General features: G+C 35.6%; 1 protein-coding gene across 6 annotated transcripts in view; it reads left to right on the top strand.

Moving 5' to 3' along the window:
• Positions 1 to 16,872, top strand: part of LOC127181102 (adhesion G protein-coupled receptor L2) — a 133,638-nt gene that overhangs the window by 41,273 nt on the left and 75,493 nt on the right. For all 6 annotated transcript variants that reach the window (XM_051135646.1, XM_051135655.1, XM_051135641.1 and 3 more), the window contains exons 3-5: positions 6,581 to 6,794; positions 11,540 to 11,649; positions 15,408 to 16,208. In XM_051135646.1, the coding sequence (XP_050991603.1) occupies positions 6,581 to 6,794; positions 11,540 to 11,649; positions 15,408 to 16,208 (1,125 nt within the window). The remainder of the gene's footprint in view (positions 1 to 6,580; positions 6,795 to 11,539; positions 11,650 to 15,407; positions 16,209 to 16,872) is intronic.

Raw genomic sequence — 16,872 nt, 5'->3', positions numbered from 1 at the left:
ATAAGTCTAAAAGACTTATTAATCTTAGTTAATGTTGATTCTAACATTTACCATCTGTTAAAATTATTCAGTGGGCCACAGCTGATATAATCTAACAACAGTTGCATTTTTATTATTTTTATTTATTTATTTATTTTTTATAAACTAATATTAACCAAGATTAATAAATACTGTATACTGGACATTTTTAGTTTTCAGTGCATGCTTCATCTGACATCAATGACAACTTATTGTAAAATGTTTTCAGTGATTTTCATAGGACCCTAATTATATTAGAAAACCTTCCAACTTAAGATCTAAGATTCTTTATTATTCTCCTGGTTTCACAGACAAGGCTCAAGCCTAGTCCTAGACTAAAATGTAAATCTGAGCTGTTTCAACTGAAAGAAACTTGCACTGACTGATCCTAAAATATATCAGTGCCTTTGTTTTGTCTCCAGATGCACACCAGTAATTTTCATTTTTTTTCTAAACACGTTTATAAAAATTATATAAATGTCCTAATTGAACTATGGGCTGAACCTGGCTTCGTCTAAGACCTGTCTGTGAACCAGGCCGTAGTGTTTTACCAGTGATATTTTCAGTAACACTGTAACATCATTAAAATAATGCTTAAATAATTAGAATAAAAAGTCAGCATTCAGCTGATTTGAGATGCAGTGACTGGAGAGGGTAATTAGTGCTGAGCTGCTGAGTGAGTTTGGTAGTGCATGACTGAGTCATGAGTGTGTGGCATTATGAGACACCGTCATGAAAGCAGAAGTCTGAGAGAGGCTAACCAGGGAACAGAGAGCAGAAAACACAACTGGCAGCTGGAGATCCTGACATGAAATATTGCTGTGATCATTGAGTTGGCTCATGCTGTAGCATCTCACTCGCTTTCGTCAAAAGTCAGAGAAATGCTGTTTGTTTGACACACATGGACAGCAGGATGTTCTCAAGATACACGCTGAATTTTGCTATAGCCAAAACCTTGCAGCAGCTTGATAAGAACATAACATTTTGATATATCTTCTCCTTCCTGCCAGCCAAGCTGTTAAAAAAACAGTCGTACAAATTAATTATACATATATACATTACCAGTAAAAAGTTTTTTTTATTTTTATTTTTTTAAAGAAGTCTCTTCTGCTCACCAAGTGTGCACTTATTTGATCCAAAATACAGCAAAAAGCAGTAATATTGTAAAATATTTTTACTATTTAAAATAGCTGCCTTCTGTTTGAATTTGTTTTAAAATGCAATTTATTTCTGTTCGAAGCTAAATTTTCAGCATCATTACTCGTCATTACTCCAGAAATCATTCTTATATGCTGATTTGCTGCTCACGAAACATATTTTTTATTATGAGTATTATCAATATTTAAAACAGTTGAGTACTTTTTTTTTCCAGAACACTTTGATAAATAGAAACATCCAAAGATAAGCATTTATCTGACATAAAAAGCTTTTGTAACATTATACACTATACCATTAAAAAGCTTGGAGTCAGTTTTTTTTATTTTTATTTATTTATTTTTTCTGGGTGGGGGAAAGTTATATAAATTAATACTTTTATTGAACAAGGATGCTTTAAATTGATCAGAAGTGATGAAAAAGACATTTATAATTGAAAGAAATAATTTATAAAATAATTTATAATTGAAAGAAATTTATAATTTATAATGTTACAAAGATTTCTATTTTGGATAAATGCTGTTCTTCTGAACTTTCTATTAATAAAACATAATCATAATAAATGTTTGTTTGAGCAGCAAATCATAATATTAAAGTGATTTCTGAAGGATTGTGTGACTGGAGTAATGATGCTAAAAATCAGCTTTGAAATCACAAGAATAAATTACATTTTAAAATATATCCAAATAGAAATTTTATTTATAAGTTATTTTAAATACTAAAAACAGTTTTACAGTTTTTGCTGCACTTTGGATCAAATAAATGCAGGCTTGGTGAGCAGAAGAGACTTTGAAAAACATTTAAAATCTTTCTGTTCAAAAACTTTGACTGGTAGTGTGTATATAGATTTTGTAAAATGAAGATACACAGTATTGTTTTCTGAGAAATGGAACAAAATTAAGTGAGTTTATGCTTAAAACAAGAACAAATATTTGTTTGTGGGGTAAAATACTGAAGAATAACAGCAGTTGTTTGGCACTGTGATCAGAATGTACAGTAAAAGTTGCAGTTTTTAGAGAAAAGTTGCAGCAGATTTAGAGACCATATTGTAGTATTGTATTTTTTTTTTTTAACATTTTCCTTAGGTTGTGTACTTGGTCTAAACAAGGTCTTAAAAATTCACCTTCATAAACCCTGTGGAAACCCTAAATTAGTGCTGCACAATTAATTACAAATTGACAACCAATCGTGAACAGTGTAGATTAGACAACATCAATCTTAAAACAAAAAACAAAAGCAGTATTTTTGAACTGTTTGTGCAGCATTGAGCATTGTTGCTTCACTAACTCACTGCCTGCTGAATGTGGTTGGGATGTGAGTGCGAAATGGAAATCCTGGAGTGGATCCGGAGCATCATGTTCAGTCCTCAAGAGTCTCGGTCTGTGAGGGCAAAAGGCCACATATCCAACCTCCTGTCTATGTCTCTCTATAAAATAAGTAATAACACACTTCATACTGCAAGGTTTTATGTTCTTTATTCATTTCCACTCACAAATACTTGAGTACAGAAATGCAGTGAAAGCTTTGAGTGCTTAAATTTAAATGAACGTTGTGCGTTTCTGGTGGGTGCTCAAGGTTTGCTTAACTTTTGAAGCATAAAAGCGGAGCGTGTGATGGGATGAATGCTGTCTATTATGACACATTGACAAACAATTGACATTTGACACTTTGCATGCGCTGTGACATAATTCAGCTATTCAGTCGTGTATCCTCTAGAGACCTTCATGAAAAAAGTTTATTGCTTCCAATAAAATTTTTGGTTGTGGCCCATAATGACCAGTTGAGTTATATCATCCAAACATAAGTTAAAATTTACCTTGTGACATATGTGGTGCAACTGATATAAAAGCCAAAAAACCCTGTCATCAGCGAAACATTAAATTATAGCAGCCTTAACTAATAGCTTGTCATGAAATATGCACAGTCTGTCTAGATTAGGTTGAATAATCGTCCACAAGGTAGTGTAATACAAAGTGTAATACTATTTTCCTGAGGGAATCTGTTTGCTAACAGGCAAGGAGCTCTGTATTCATCAGTGCTTCCGACTCAAGTGATGATATGCATTTCCATTTCTGCATTTTTTTTTTTCTTCTGTCACTTTGTCACGCGTCTGTGGCCACGCAATGTCAGGCTGCTATTTGTTTTCACTTGTTGGTGGCTTAGAACAGCATTAGAATCATTATAGATGGGTTATTCATGTTTCCCATTTTTATTTACAGCATGTATTTGACACTTGAAGTGTTCTGGAAGCCCAGATAGCTGCAGTAATAACCTCAATGCAAAAAAATAGATCAATTCTTGCATTAAGCAGAAATATACAAAATAGATAAAACAAAGCTATTTAACAGAACATGCATATAGCAACTCTTAACACAGCATCACTACAACAAAAGCTAAACAGAGCCACAAGATACATGGAACTGGTTACATGCTGACTGGATTTAATGTTACTTTGCATTTGAAAAAAAAAAAAAAAAAAAAAGGCCTCTATTGCAGTCTTAATTTAGTCATGGTCATGGTCTTTTCACTTAAATGCCATTTAGTTTTAGTCATCTGAATTTTTTTGTCAGTTAAATGTTGAAAGATTTTAGTTCACTAGTAGCTAAAATCATTGCAAGTTTAGTTAAATTGCTAGATAAATGAATGTGTTAACCTGTTAATATGAAGTCTTAAGACTGGAACATGGAATACAGACACAGATTTAATAGCTGTGCCATACCATGTCTGTTTATCTATAGAATAAAAAAATATATATATATATTTTCCTAAAATAAACATTTCAGTAAAAAAAAAAAAAAAAAACAGTGGTTATTTATACATTTTTTACAACAACTTGTTTACAACATTCTTCATTCTTTCAAGCAGACGTGTTTGTTTGTGTAAATTAAATATAGATTAAGCCTTTTTAAAAACAACTACTGTGATTCAGTCCAAAGCAGTGAGTGATTTTCTCTTTTTCTTTTCTTGTTTAATCATGGGTTTGAAAATTAGTGAGGTCTGGAGTTGTAAATATTTACAGACATGTAAATATTTGTGAAAGACTTTTTTTCTCTGTTTTGGAGGGATGAGCATTATTAAATTATATCATATTGCATCAACATTTGTTAATACTTTACTTGGTTAGGGGTGAATAATTTGTAATAATATTTGTAATAATCAGTTGTTTATTATTCATGTAACAAAACATATTTCTGTTATAGTTTTCTTTTATACCCATTGCTATAAAGATGACAGCTTATGAATGTTTTCAGCATGACTTTACCACTATGCTGAATGAAATAGCACTGACTTCTTCGTGCCTAGTGTATGCATATTTCATTTCATTCTGTAACCTCATTGTTCTACAGATCTGTGTACTAGTGTTAAATGCTACATTTTGGATAGCTTTGATAACAGATAATATCATGTTTTTTTGCATTTGGCTTACTGGTATCCTTTCAGCAAAAACCTGTTTGTGGGCTTCTTGGATTACTGTCAGTTAAAGTGCCTGCAATGCAGTGTTGCCAGATATTGTTACAAAAACAAATAAAAAAACAAACAAACAAACAAACACACAAAATCAAAATTAGTTCAAACCTTTTGTAAATAATAATAAAAAACCCCTTAAACTGCAACTTCCCACTTAACATTCTGAAGTGTCAAATTATGTGGAAAAGACAAGTCCAAAGACGCTTGTAATACCTTGATCTGGCAACACAGGGGTGGCTGCGCCTTTGCCTTCGCCCTCACTCTCTCAGTCCTCATTCACTTCTCCAGTGATCCTTTTCACTCCACAGACACAAATTATTCTTCCAATTCCAAATGTCTAAACTGAATTATACATGCAGACACTCGTATGAGGAGTTTTAAACAGCAAATTATTCATTCAGAGAACAATTCGTTTGTTGATTAGGCTGCTGTCACTTTAAGACCAACTGCATAGATCCATTATACTGATACACATCTGATTAACTGTTTAAAGTTGTTTCAAGTTTACAGTTTTGCAATGCTGCAAATTATGTTTCTTGCCAAAGAGTCATAAAAATGGAGAAAAATGTTTATAACGCCTGAATAATTGTGTCAAAGTTTGGCATATGCCTTTCTGCTATTTGTTCTTTATTTTAATTTATTGAACTTATCTGGACGTCCCATAAGTGGTTGGCCTCATAATTGTTGCTTGCGCTGAAGATGTGTATGCACGTACAGTGTTTGTTCGTTTTCTTCTCACATATGGCAGCTCATTGAATCCTATGCGAACAAGTTATGAAATTCGGCACACACTTAGAGGACATTCAATGTAAAGCACAGCAAATCTGGTGTCTCTACCTCAAACCCTCTAACACCACCAATGTCTAATATTGCACTTATATCTCTGCTTGCATCTTTGAAAGCATGTGGTCTGGAAACCTCACTGTGCAGCATTACATTAATATCTCAAATATGGCACGGCAACAAAAAACGCCTCTTTATATTTTGATCATTAATATCATCTACTTTGTCCTCCCACACTTCAAAACATTCCCTGCATCTTAAGGAAATATTACCAACCATATGGTCATGACCATAGCTTCTGCATGGCGGTCTTAAATAGTCATATTTTATAGAATGATGCCTTTTTGTGTGGATGCAAAACAAATCAAATGCAAGCTTTATACAGGCTAAATGCACAAATGATGTCTTACTGTTTATTCGTTTGGTGACATGCATTATTGGAGGTATCAGGAAACATTTCTCTGTTTTTTGTTGACATGTTTATGTGGTAAATTGTGAATTTGCTGGACCAAAAAGAAATATGCTGACCCATCTACTTCACACAGGACTCGGGGAATCGGGCTGATGCAATTTAAGAATAATGTTATGACATTACCGCGGCAGCTGTAGACATAATACGTGCTAAAAGTGCAGTCTGTAATTTTAGAAATGACACCAAACCAAGTTATTACTTCATGCAAGTAAAGTAATGTCTGGCGGAGCAGATATCAAAATATCTGGGCTTGCTGTTAAAATGGAAGCTATTTGTTATTTATATTACTACTGATAAATATCTAGTATCAACCTAGTAATTTTCTAGCACTAAACATAATGCTTTTTATTCATTGCATAATTAAAAGGATGCGTTTGTATAGTTTTTTAGATACCCCCCTTCTCTTTAACTGGGATGAAAATAATTAAGTAACGTACGACTGTCAAATAAGTTAATTTGCTAATTTCAAATGGGATTTTAAAACATGACATGAAATACATTTAAAACAGAAAGCAAGGATTGCAAAAATGTCCGCCTATTCAGATATCACAGAGACAGTTTTCAAAACGGTTGCACTTGAAGTCTTTCACAAGGACACTTTGTTTGAGATTTATCTGTGTTCGGTGTTGGTGGGGCCGGACACCAGGAACGGCCTAATCTCTGATCTTCCTTTCTTTCCTTTAGCCTTCAGTCGTGCAGCCCTGCCGTTCGGTCTGGTGCGGAGAGAGCTGTCCTGTGAGGGTTACCCCATTGATCTGCGCTGCCCGGGGAGTGATGTCATCATGATCGAAACCGCCAACTACGGCCGCACAGACGACAAGATATGCGACGCCGACCCGTTCCAGATGGAAAACATTAATTGTTACCTCCCGGATGCATATAAAATTGTATCTCAAAGGTAAAAGACTGTTTGCCAAGCATTGCCTGTAGACCAAATGTGGATGCTATTTCCTCGTTTCCTATTCGCTTGTAGATACTGGATTTTGTGTGGTTGTTCTTTTAGCGAAAAGCTCTGCAGTTTTAACATGCAAACTCAAGTTCAAATTCTTCCAGAGAATGAAAAAAAAAGGAAAAGACTTCTTTTATAAATAAACGCCACCTGTGTTAGTCCACTTTAATTTGCCCAAACCTCATTAGAGTTTGACATATTCCATTCTGTCAATGTTAGTTTGGAATTTGAGGAAATACTCAAGACTTCCCATAAATGAAACATATGCTTTTGCTTTCAGGACGGCCTAAATTTGATGTTTAATTTCTGCTTTTGCAAAAGCTGGCCATTTATTTGAAATGGCAGAGCTTTGCAATATACCTGTGGTCCTGAGTAAATATCCACTCTCTATATTAGTGGCTCTCTGAAGAGGTTCACATTTGACTAAATGCGTGAACTCACACAGACTGGTGACTGCTTGCTGGGTTTTGTGATCGTGTATATCTAAAGCAAACCACATATTGTGGCTACTTTGATAATGCATTCAATTCACATTTATTTGTACAGCATATTTCACGATACATGCCCTTTCTAGGCAGCTTTACAGGAAATGAATGTTTCTACCTTTAATTTACATACCAAGTACTGTTTTCTCAGCCCCATTTTAACGCACTTTTTAAATCCAATAGACAGAATTCTGCAAATGTTCCCCTAAAATCAGGCAGTTTTAATAGCCAACACTATTTACAGGCCTTTTTCTTGCTCCTATAGCTGATTGTAGGTCCTAAACATACTTTTTGGACCATATAACCGTAAAATTAACCCTCATAATGCATTCTGGTCTATTGTGATTTGGAAGAGACATCTAAAAAAAAAAAAAAAAAAATGAAAAAAAAAAAAAAAAAAAAAAGTTTTTAGTAAGGTAAGATATATAGGTCACACTTAATTCTTGTCATTAATAAACTATTAACTATGACTTTTGCCTGCCAATAAACTCTTAATTTGCTGCTTTTTAATAGTCAATAAAGTAGTTGTTAAATTCAGGTACTGGGTAGGATTAAGGATGCAGAATAAGGTCAAAATATGTGCTTTATAAGTACTAATAAACAGCCAATAAGCTAGTAATATGCATGCTAATAAGCAACTAGTTAATAGTGAGAATTGGTCCCTAAACTAAAGTGTTACCTATATATATATATATATATATATATATATATACTGCATCAGTTTTTGAAAAAAAAGAGAAATATATATAGCATTCTAGTTATCAAAATGTGAAAATAGTGTACAGATTTTGAATCTATTATAAGGGATGAAATGGTTAAAAGTGTTCTTCACTTTAATAAATGTGTTTTCTGTCACTATTTGATATTTAGATTTTCCCAAACTAAAATGACATATAGCGTGTACACCATTTAGTTTATAATAGGTTGTTTGTTTATTGCTGTTATACTGTAACACTGCATTGTTGCACTCTGTATTGCTTTCCTAACTTGGGTTGCCAGATCTGAGTTAAAAAACCGTGGACCACAAAACTAGTTGTAAGGGTCAGTTTTTTGAAACTGAGATGTATATATCACCTGAAAGCTGAATAAATAAGCTTTCCATTCATTGATGTATGGTTTGTTAAGATAGGACAATGTTTGGCTGAGATACAACCATTTGAAAATCTGGAATCTGAGGGTGCCAAAAAATCAAAATATTGAGAAAATCACCTTTAAATTGTCCAAATGTCTTAGCAATGCATATTACTAATCAAAAATTAAGTTTTGATATATTTATGGTAGGGAATTTACAAAATATCATGGAAAATGATCTTTACTTAATATCCTGATGATTTTTGGCATAAAAGATAAAATGATAATTTTGACCCATACAATGTATCGTTGGCTATTGCTACAAAAATACCCGTGATACTTTACTCAACTTCCACAAAACTTTCCTGATAATTTACCAAGATGTTCATGTCTTTCTTTCTTCAGTCGCAAAGAAATTGAGTTTTTTGAGGAAAACGTTCCAGGATTTTTCTCCATATAGTGGACTTCAGTGGTTCTCAATGGATTGAGGGTTAAAAATGCAGTTTCAGTGCAGCTTCAAAGGGCTCTAAATGATCCCAGCCAAGGAAGAAGGGTCTTACCTAGCGAAACAATTAGTTATTTTCTTAAATTAATATTTAAACACTTTTTACCCACAAATGCTCGTCTTGTCTAGATCTGCGATGCGCATGCGTACTCCCATCTAATTTTCTCCTCCAATTTCAAAATCGTACTACATCTCTTTTCCCCTTTATTGTAAAGGGTGTTTGTTCTTATTTGCACATTCGCTTTGTAAACACCAGGGTTGGTACTTCTGCAGCAATGTAGGATGATTTTGAAGTTGGAGTAGAAAATGAGATGGGAGTTTTGAGTATTGAACCGGAGTGCACAGAGTACGCATCGCAAAACTAGACAAGACAAGCTTTTGAGGTTAAAAAGTATATGAATTGAATTTTTTTAGAAAACAATCGGTTGTTTCACTACATAAGACTCTTATTCTTCGGCTGGAGTCATGTAGAGCTCTTTGAAGCTGCATTGAGACTGCATTTTTAACATTCAGTCCGTTGCACACCATTAAAGTCCTCTACATGGATAAAAATCCTGGAATGTTTTCCTCAGAAAACTTAATTTCTTTGCGACTGAAGAAAGAAAGACTTGAACATCTTGGATGACATGGGGTGAGTAAATTATCAGGACATTTTTATTTTGAAAGTGGACCAATCCTTTAAGACTGCTTTTGTGTTCCAGGGTCACAAATACTTTTTTTTTTTTTTTTTTTTTATGCAATGCACACAGTTGTAATTTCACAGTACACAGTACAGCCAGTTGTAATCATAAAAAAAACAGTCTGCATTCATACAGGAGTGAAGGCTCTTTACCAGTGACCCTCCCTTGCAAAAGTCAGTTTTACCACTGATAGAAAATAAAACGGGTAAAAGATATCAACACCAGCATTTCAGTCAAATACAGTTTATGTCATATGTCAAACTTTTAACCTACAGGGGGAAAAAGATACAGCCAGCAACAACAATTTAAAAAGTAGCCCAATTCCACGGGAAAACCTCAAACTTGGCAACCTTGGTGCTAACCCTGCTCTGGAGCTATCAGGGTTTAAAGAGACAATAACCTAAGGTTAAACACAGTATAAAAATTCCAAAAACCGGAACGGCTATCTATTTTTCAGCTGTCAGGGGTTTAACCGGCAGTGCTACTCACTCCATCATCAGGGTTAACTAGCAGAAAACAACATGGCATTAGTGCAGCCAAAAATGAATATTCAGTCATCATTTACCATTACCTGTGAACAGCTCCACAGAGGAAACTCTCAAGTTGTATTTATGTTCAGTTCTGGGGGATTTTAAAGTGCTTTAGGGTTTTCTGTACTTTTTTCTTTTCTGTTTTATACTCCTTGTCAAAAGTTGGCCCTGAGTTAGAATTAATGCTTTGTTTTGTTTTTTTCTTAATTTATGTATTTTTTCCTGGTTAGCCTAAAGCCAAACTGCCTTGTGGTTAACATGAGGATGTGTAAGCATGTATTAACACAGCCACACTCAGAGCATGCAGAACATGATGCAAGGAATGTGCAATTAACAAAAATAATGCAAGATGTCTTCATGCAGAAGCAAAATATTCATAATGGACACATAACCAATCTAGAGGAGTGGGAAAAGGTCATGTGAGGTACTAATTTGAACACATTCTTATGGCATTATGTAACTTTTTCATGTTTTGGCAAATGGGTGGCTAATTCATATCAACAGTCAGTTTAGTCCCCAAACAAATCAAAATTCATATGAAAAGCCCCCTCATGAGATCAGATTGGTTGTGTTTAATTTTGGAGGAATCTCATTAAACTTTATTTGATGAATGACTCTGTTTGTTAGAGAAGCATGAAATGTTGGTGACTTTTGTAGTCAGTCAGTATTAGCCTTTTTATATCTAATATTAGGCAATAATAGCAGAACAGCTGTAGCAAGTAATATCAGATCTAAATGAATGCCTTTTTTCCATTTCATTTGGCTGTAAGAGTAGGATTCCAGATTCAATTCTACTGTACATTTCTGAGCCTGAATTTACATTGTATTTTAAATTGTAGTTTTGGGGCTTTATATAAATGTTGTGTGTTCATCATAAAAATACCGTGTAGTTATGCACAGATCAGAAGTAAATATTTGCTCCTTATAACTATATATTAATTTTAAGTAACTGGGACTGTCTGTCACTATTGATTATATTATGGTTTGAAAAAATCTTTTTCTCCGCCCCGGGCCATCCAAGATGTAGCTGGCTCTTTTTCTTCAGCAGAACAATAAATAAGATTTTTAGCTGAATCTGTGGTCCTTTGTGATTCATAAAATGCAAGTCAATGGCTACCGTCACTTTGAGAGTTAAAAAAGCATATCAGGCAACACAAAATGAATTCCCATGGCTCCTGACGATATATTGAGGTCTTATGAAGTGAAACGAAGAAACTGAACATTATTTACAGGATTATTAGCTGTAATCCAGAGAGTGAGTAAATAACAAAATAAACAACACATTTTCATTTTTGGATGAACTATCCTATTGTGGAGCATTTTATTGTGCAGATAGCATACTGTACATTAGTATACTAAACACCTTGTATAATGCATATTTTGTCCGTTAATTAATTTAGTTACATTTTGTTTGTTTTTTCAGGTGTAACAATCGGACGCAGTGTGTTGTGATCACTGGCTCGGATGTCTTTCCAGATCCGTGTCCTGGGACGTACAAGTATCTTGAGGTCCAGTATGAATGTGTGCCATACAGTAAGTCATCTTACAAATTTTCTGAAATACTGCACGATACCAAACAATAATAAGAGCATTTTTATCTTATTTATTTTACTGTCAATTGCTTGCAAAGTAATAGCAGAACAGTAAAATGCTGAAATCTAATATATAATTTAATATTATGCAATTTGGTATGGCACGTAATGTTTAAGTTGTTACATTTTAAAAATATATATATATTTTGTATGTGGATCAAAGATGAGACGTTTCATTTTGGTGTCTGCGTCAAATTTAATTCACAAAAGTAATTTTATATAAACAGAATGTATATTCAATGCAAGTGAGGTGTCTACTGTAATATTTAAAATAAAATGTCAAAATATGGGTGAAGTAACATTCACACAATCACACTGTGATTCTTAAATAATGCCATCTAATGATGCATGTTTTAAATATGCCTGACAAGATTTTTTTTTGTATTGCATTGATTGTGTTGATATTATTATTAAATAATACATTATTATATTAAATTATTATAAATATTGTTTTGATGCTTAAACCCCCTTTTTCGTCCTTGAACCATGTTTTGATGTTGAATAAGTAATAGCACCCCACACATAATATACCACTTTAAGTAAATGTACATAGTGAGCCTACTAATGGGTTGAGTGTTTTATCCTTGTTTTATTCTAATGTCATTGCTCGGTTCCAAAACATACTGAGCTGCTCTTTTAAGGAAACACCCTAAATGAAAAGAAACCTCTCTCTTCATGCAAGTTTGTAAACAGTCACAATTAGTTTTACCATGTTGCCAAGAAAATAACACGATAACCTAATAAGTGCAAAAATACAAAACACAAACCCAGTATTTCATTTATTTGCTATTAATATTACATGTTAGAAGTGCAACAGTGAAGTCTTAAAATAATCTATACACGGAGCAGCTCTTTAGAATTTGGAACAGAGCCATTGTCTGTTTCAGCGTTTAGCTTCGTGCTGTTGTCTCTCCTTCAGTGATTAAATGGAAACATGCTTACTCTGTCTTTAATGTCTTCAGCTCAGCTTGTGGATTTCTGATTCTTTGTCCAGTTTTGCAGCTGCATCCTTGAGGAATAAAACATTGTCTTCTCAGTCATCTATTCTACAGATGCTTTGTTTCTTGTGTTTGTCTCTCTATTGAAAGCCTCTGTATTTTTCAGATGGTTGTTGGAGGATCATATCTATTTCCTCTTTGTGATGACCAAACTTTGTTTTTTTTTTTCCAAGAATGTCCTCTGAATGTCAGATATTTATTTTTCGCTGTATTTTTGTTGGTAGTTACATTAACATTTTCAGCTTCTCCGCTTTGTGGTGGAAAATGCTTTTATTCAGCAAGGATGCATTACACTGATCAAAAGTGACGGTAAATGCAATTATAATGGTAAATGCTGTTCTTTTGAACTTTCGATTCATGAAAGTGTCACGTGATACAAATGTGTCACAGTTTCAAAAAAAAAAAAAAAAAAGCACAACTGATAATAATCAGCATTTTAGAATGATTTCTGAAGGATCATGTGACACTGAAGACTGGAGTAATGATGCTGAAAATGTAGCTTTGATCAAAGCAATGAATTATATTTTATAGTATATTAAAATATAAAAGTTAGCGATATTGCATTTTAAAATGTTTTACTGTGTTTTTGATCAAACACATGCAGCCTTGGTGAGACTTTTTTCCAAAACATAAAATCTTACAGACCCCAAACTTTATTTCGCTTTACTAGGCTTTTCATTTTAATGACTACTTTACAAACCAAGCAGAAGCCTGCTTGCAAGTCAAATAGTTTCTTTGGCAGTGGATTGAATAGATGGCCTTTGCAGCACTAATCCTTTCTTCCTTTCAGGAAAATTAGTTTGCAAACATTGTCACTTAATTAATATTTATGATCCAAAATTGTTCCTATGCCCCTTTCCTACATTCGTGCATTTTAGTCACTTATTTGAAATTCGCTTAAAATGAATTTTAATTATTATTCATATTGAATTAACATGAGGTCATGATAATGTAAATGTATATAAATGTATACATAAACTGACTTACCCATTTATGTATGATTTGTTTTGTGGCAATGTATGATTCGTGATCTAATCTTGGAGAATATCTTCTGCATTTTTTTAAGTGAAAGAAAATTAATGGTTGAAAGAAAAGATTGCGTGCTTGTGTCCTTTCAATAGCTGTCTGCTTCTTTATCTTGTCGTTTTTCTTTCTCCTGCTCTCTAACCGCTAACTTCTCTCTTTGTTGCTAGGTGTCCACTGATAGCAACATGATTAATTAAACCTTATTCTCAGTAACACAGGTGTTGTCCCTAAGCATTTTCTTTGAACATTTTATTGCTGTAAATTTTCCCATTGGATGGTCTCTTCTTTGACGTAAACGTATTGGCCTGTATATGTAAATGTAAGGCTTTTTTTGGGGAGGGGGTTCTCTTCTAATCTTTTCTCTCCCTTGACGCTCTTTCCATTCTCTTGTTTTTCCACGGCTCAAAATAGAAGTGGAGCAAAAAGGTAAATGACTGCTCTGGCTCTCAGTCCTCAGCTCCTTGTTTTGTGTTGTATGGTTTCGAACCCTTCCCACTGCTCTCCCCGCCACCCCATCGCCTACATGATACGGACAAGATTTATTGAACCCAAGCCCAGAAAATGTTGGGTTGGACGTTAAAATCTCACAATCAACCTCTTTTTATACACTTCATACATAGACGGTCTGTATTGTATATTATCGTCTAATGTTTTAATCCCAGTCGTCTTTCATTTGATTCCCTGCAGAGTGTAAACACAGTGGGGTTATCAACACATTAGTCTTTGTTTTATAGTGTCTAGTCCAACCCAACTTTAACTCAACCAGTGGTGAGACTAAAGTGGGACCTTTTTTGTTTTTAAGACAGGGAAAACCAGTTTTGAAAACCTGTTTGGAAACATTTCTTATGCCGTTCCACTCAGTGCTACAACAGTCGCACGCTTCCCGTTAAAGTAAGATAAGCTGGCACAGTTGGTTCATGTACAATGAACTCTGGCTTAATTTTATTTGGCTTTTTCCTTCAATGACATTGATGGGAGAGAGAGGCCAACTGTCTGTAGCCATCTGCATGTGATATGCTGTTCACCACAGACTTTACATTTCCAACCGGTCCAACAACCAGAGACGGGCGCGTTTGGCAAAGGCCTCGCTCTCGTATTGGTTCCTCAGTGACATGAGCGAAGACTCTTCCCTTTGGCTGTCATCCTATCTGTCCTGAACAGCATTGTCATCCTGTTCCCTCGACCTTCGTGTCCTTTCGTCCCGCCTCTCATGTGTCGTCGGTTCTTTCCTCAGACATAATCCATGTATGTGTGTTTACTTTCGAAGGTATGGCTTTTGCGAGCAATCCGACAAACCCTCCCCATACTGTTGACGTTGATCGTGAACGTAGATACTCCAAAATGAATGTTATCTGTCCATTAGCGTTGTTTCTCTCATCTTCTTTCATTTACAGGACTTTTTTGCCGTCCTCTTTTTCCCCCCTCTTGTCTGTTCCTCTCAGTTAAACTCGTTTGAGAACAATCTCAGGGAGCAAGGCCACCTCAAAACAGTCTCTCACTTAACCTCTCGTTTTCTTTTGCCTATGCACGCAACACCAGTTATGACACTGTGGTACATTAGCATCTGAAATCCATGTTTTACTTACACATACGCAAAGAATTGGACCCAAAGTATGCATGGAACTGTGCATTCCTGCTTCGTTTTCTAACTCTCGTTCTTGACCTTTCTTCCCAGTTTTTATTTGCCCTGGAACTCTGAAAGCGGTAGGAGATCCTGCCTTTGTCTTTGAGGCTGAGCAGCAGTCTGGAGCTTGGTGCAAAGACCCCCTGCAGGCGGGGGACAAGATCTACTTCATGCCGTGGACTCCGTACCGCACCGACACGCTCATAGAGTACGCCTCACTCGACGACATGCGAAGCGGCCGACAGACGACTACCTACAAGCTCCCGCACCGCGTTGATGGAACCGGATTTGTGGCCTACGACGGGGCCATCTTCTTCAACAAGGAGCGCACGCGAAATATTGTCAAGTTTGACTTGCGGACTCGGATAAAGAGTGGGGAGGCCATAGTCGCCAATGCAAACTACCACGACACCTCGCCGTATCGCTGGGGTGGGAAAACGGACATCGACTTAGCGGTCGACGAACGGGGGCTGTGGGTTATCTACGCCACCGAGCAAAACAATGGACGTATCGTTCTCAGCCAACTCAATCCTTATACTCTGCGCTTTGAGGCCACGTGGGAGACTGTCTATGACAAACGCTCAGCCTCCAACGCCTTCATGGTGTGCGGCATACTTCACGTAGTCCGTTCCACCTATGAGGAGAATGAAAGCGAAGCCAGTAAGAGCCAAATTGACTACGTGTATAACACCAAACTTGGGCAAGGAGAGCATGTCAATATCCTCTTCCCAAATCAGTATCAGTACATCGCAGCTGTGGATTACAACCCGAGGGATAACCAGCTATACGTGTGGAATAATTTTTACATTCTGCGATACAATCTGGAGTTTGGGCCACCTGATCCAGACGAAGGTAAGACTCATTATAGTTTTTATGGAGTGTGATTTGTCTGTAGAGCGTAGGTTGTTATGGATGATTTAGTTTTAATTTCGAGTATCTTTGGAGAGAGTCCTCTAAATCCAAATGGCACAAGTGCTTGGGATTATTGTTTTGTGTGATTGTCGCAGTGAAGGCATATTATCGCAGTGAGCCAAGCAAGGCTCTCAATAGCTCGACTCAAGTGTCTGATGAGTCTTTGCAGTCCTGTTCCCCTCTATTACAGACGTAACCCTGTAAATCTCACCCATCAGCTCAGATCGGGAACTGGAGGTGGAATCTTGACAACTGCCATGTTTCACAAAAGAATCTGAGAAGCATAGACTAAAATTGTCTCAACTTGTTCCCCATTGGTATCTGATTTACCTTTAGACAATACCAATATCATTTCGTGTCTGGTAAAAGGAAAATGTACAGCATATGCATGCAAAGATGCATTCATCACTGGCTGCAACAAGGCGCAATCTATTACTGCCATAACCATGTTAACCTCGCTGCCAAGCGTAGACTTCCACCTGCACAGTATGTGAAGAGCCTACCTATGATCTTACTTAGGAAAATCTATCGTCTTATCTAGTTGCCACTGCAACATGATTGGTTTCTCCAGAAATGTGTTAACCCTCTGGTGTTGTTCACATGA

The sequence above is a fragment of the Labeo rohita genome, chromosome 2 (assembly GCF_022985175.1).
Source record: "Labeo rohita strain BAU-BD-2019 chromosome 2, IGBB_LRoh.1.0, whole genome shotgun sequence".
NCBI classification, from domain to species: domain Eukaryota; kingdom Metazoa; phylum Chordata; class Actinopteri; order Cypriniformes; family Cyprinidae; genus Labeo; species Labeo rohita.
Note: the sequence above shows the minus strand (reverse complement) of the source record. Positions and strands in the feature narration are given on the sequence as shown.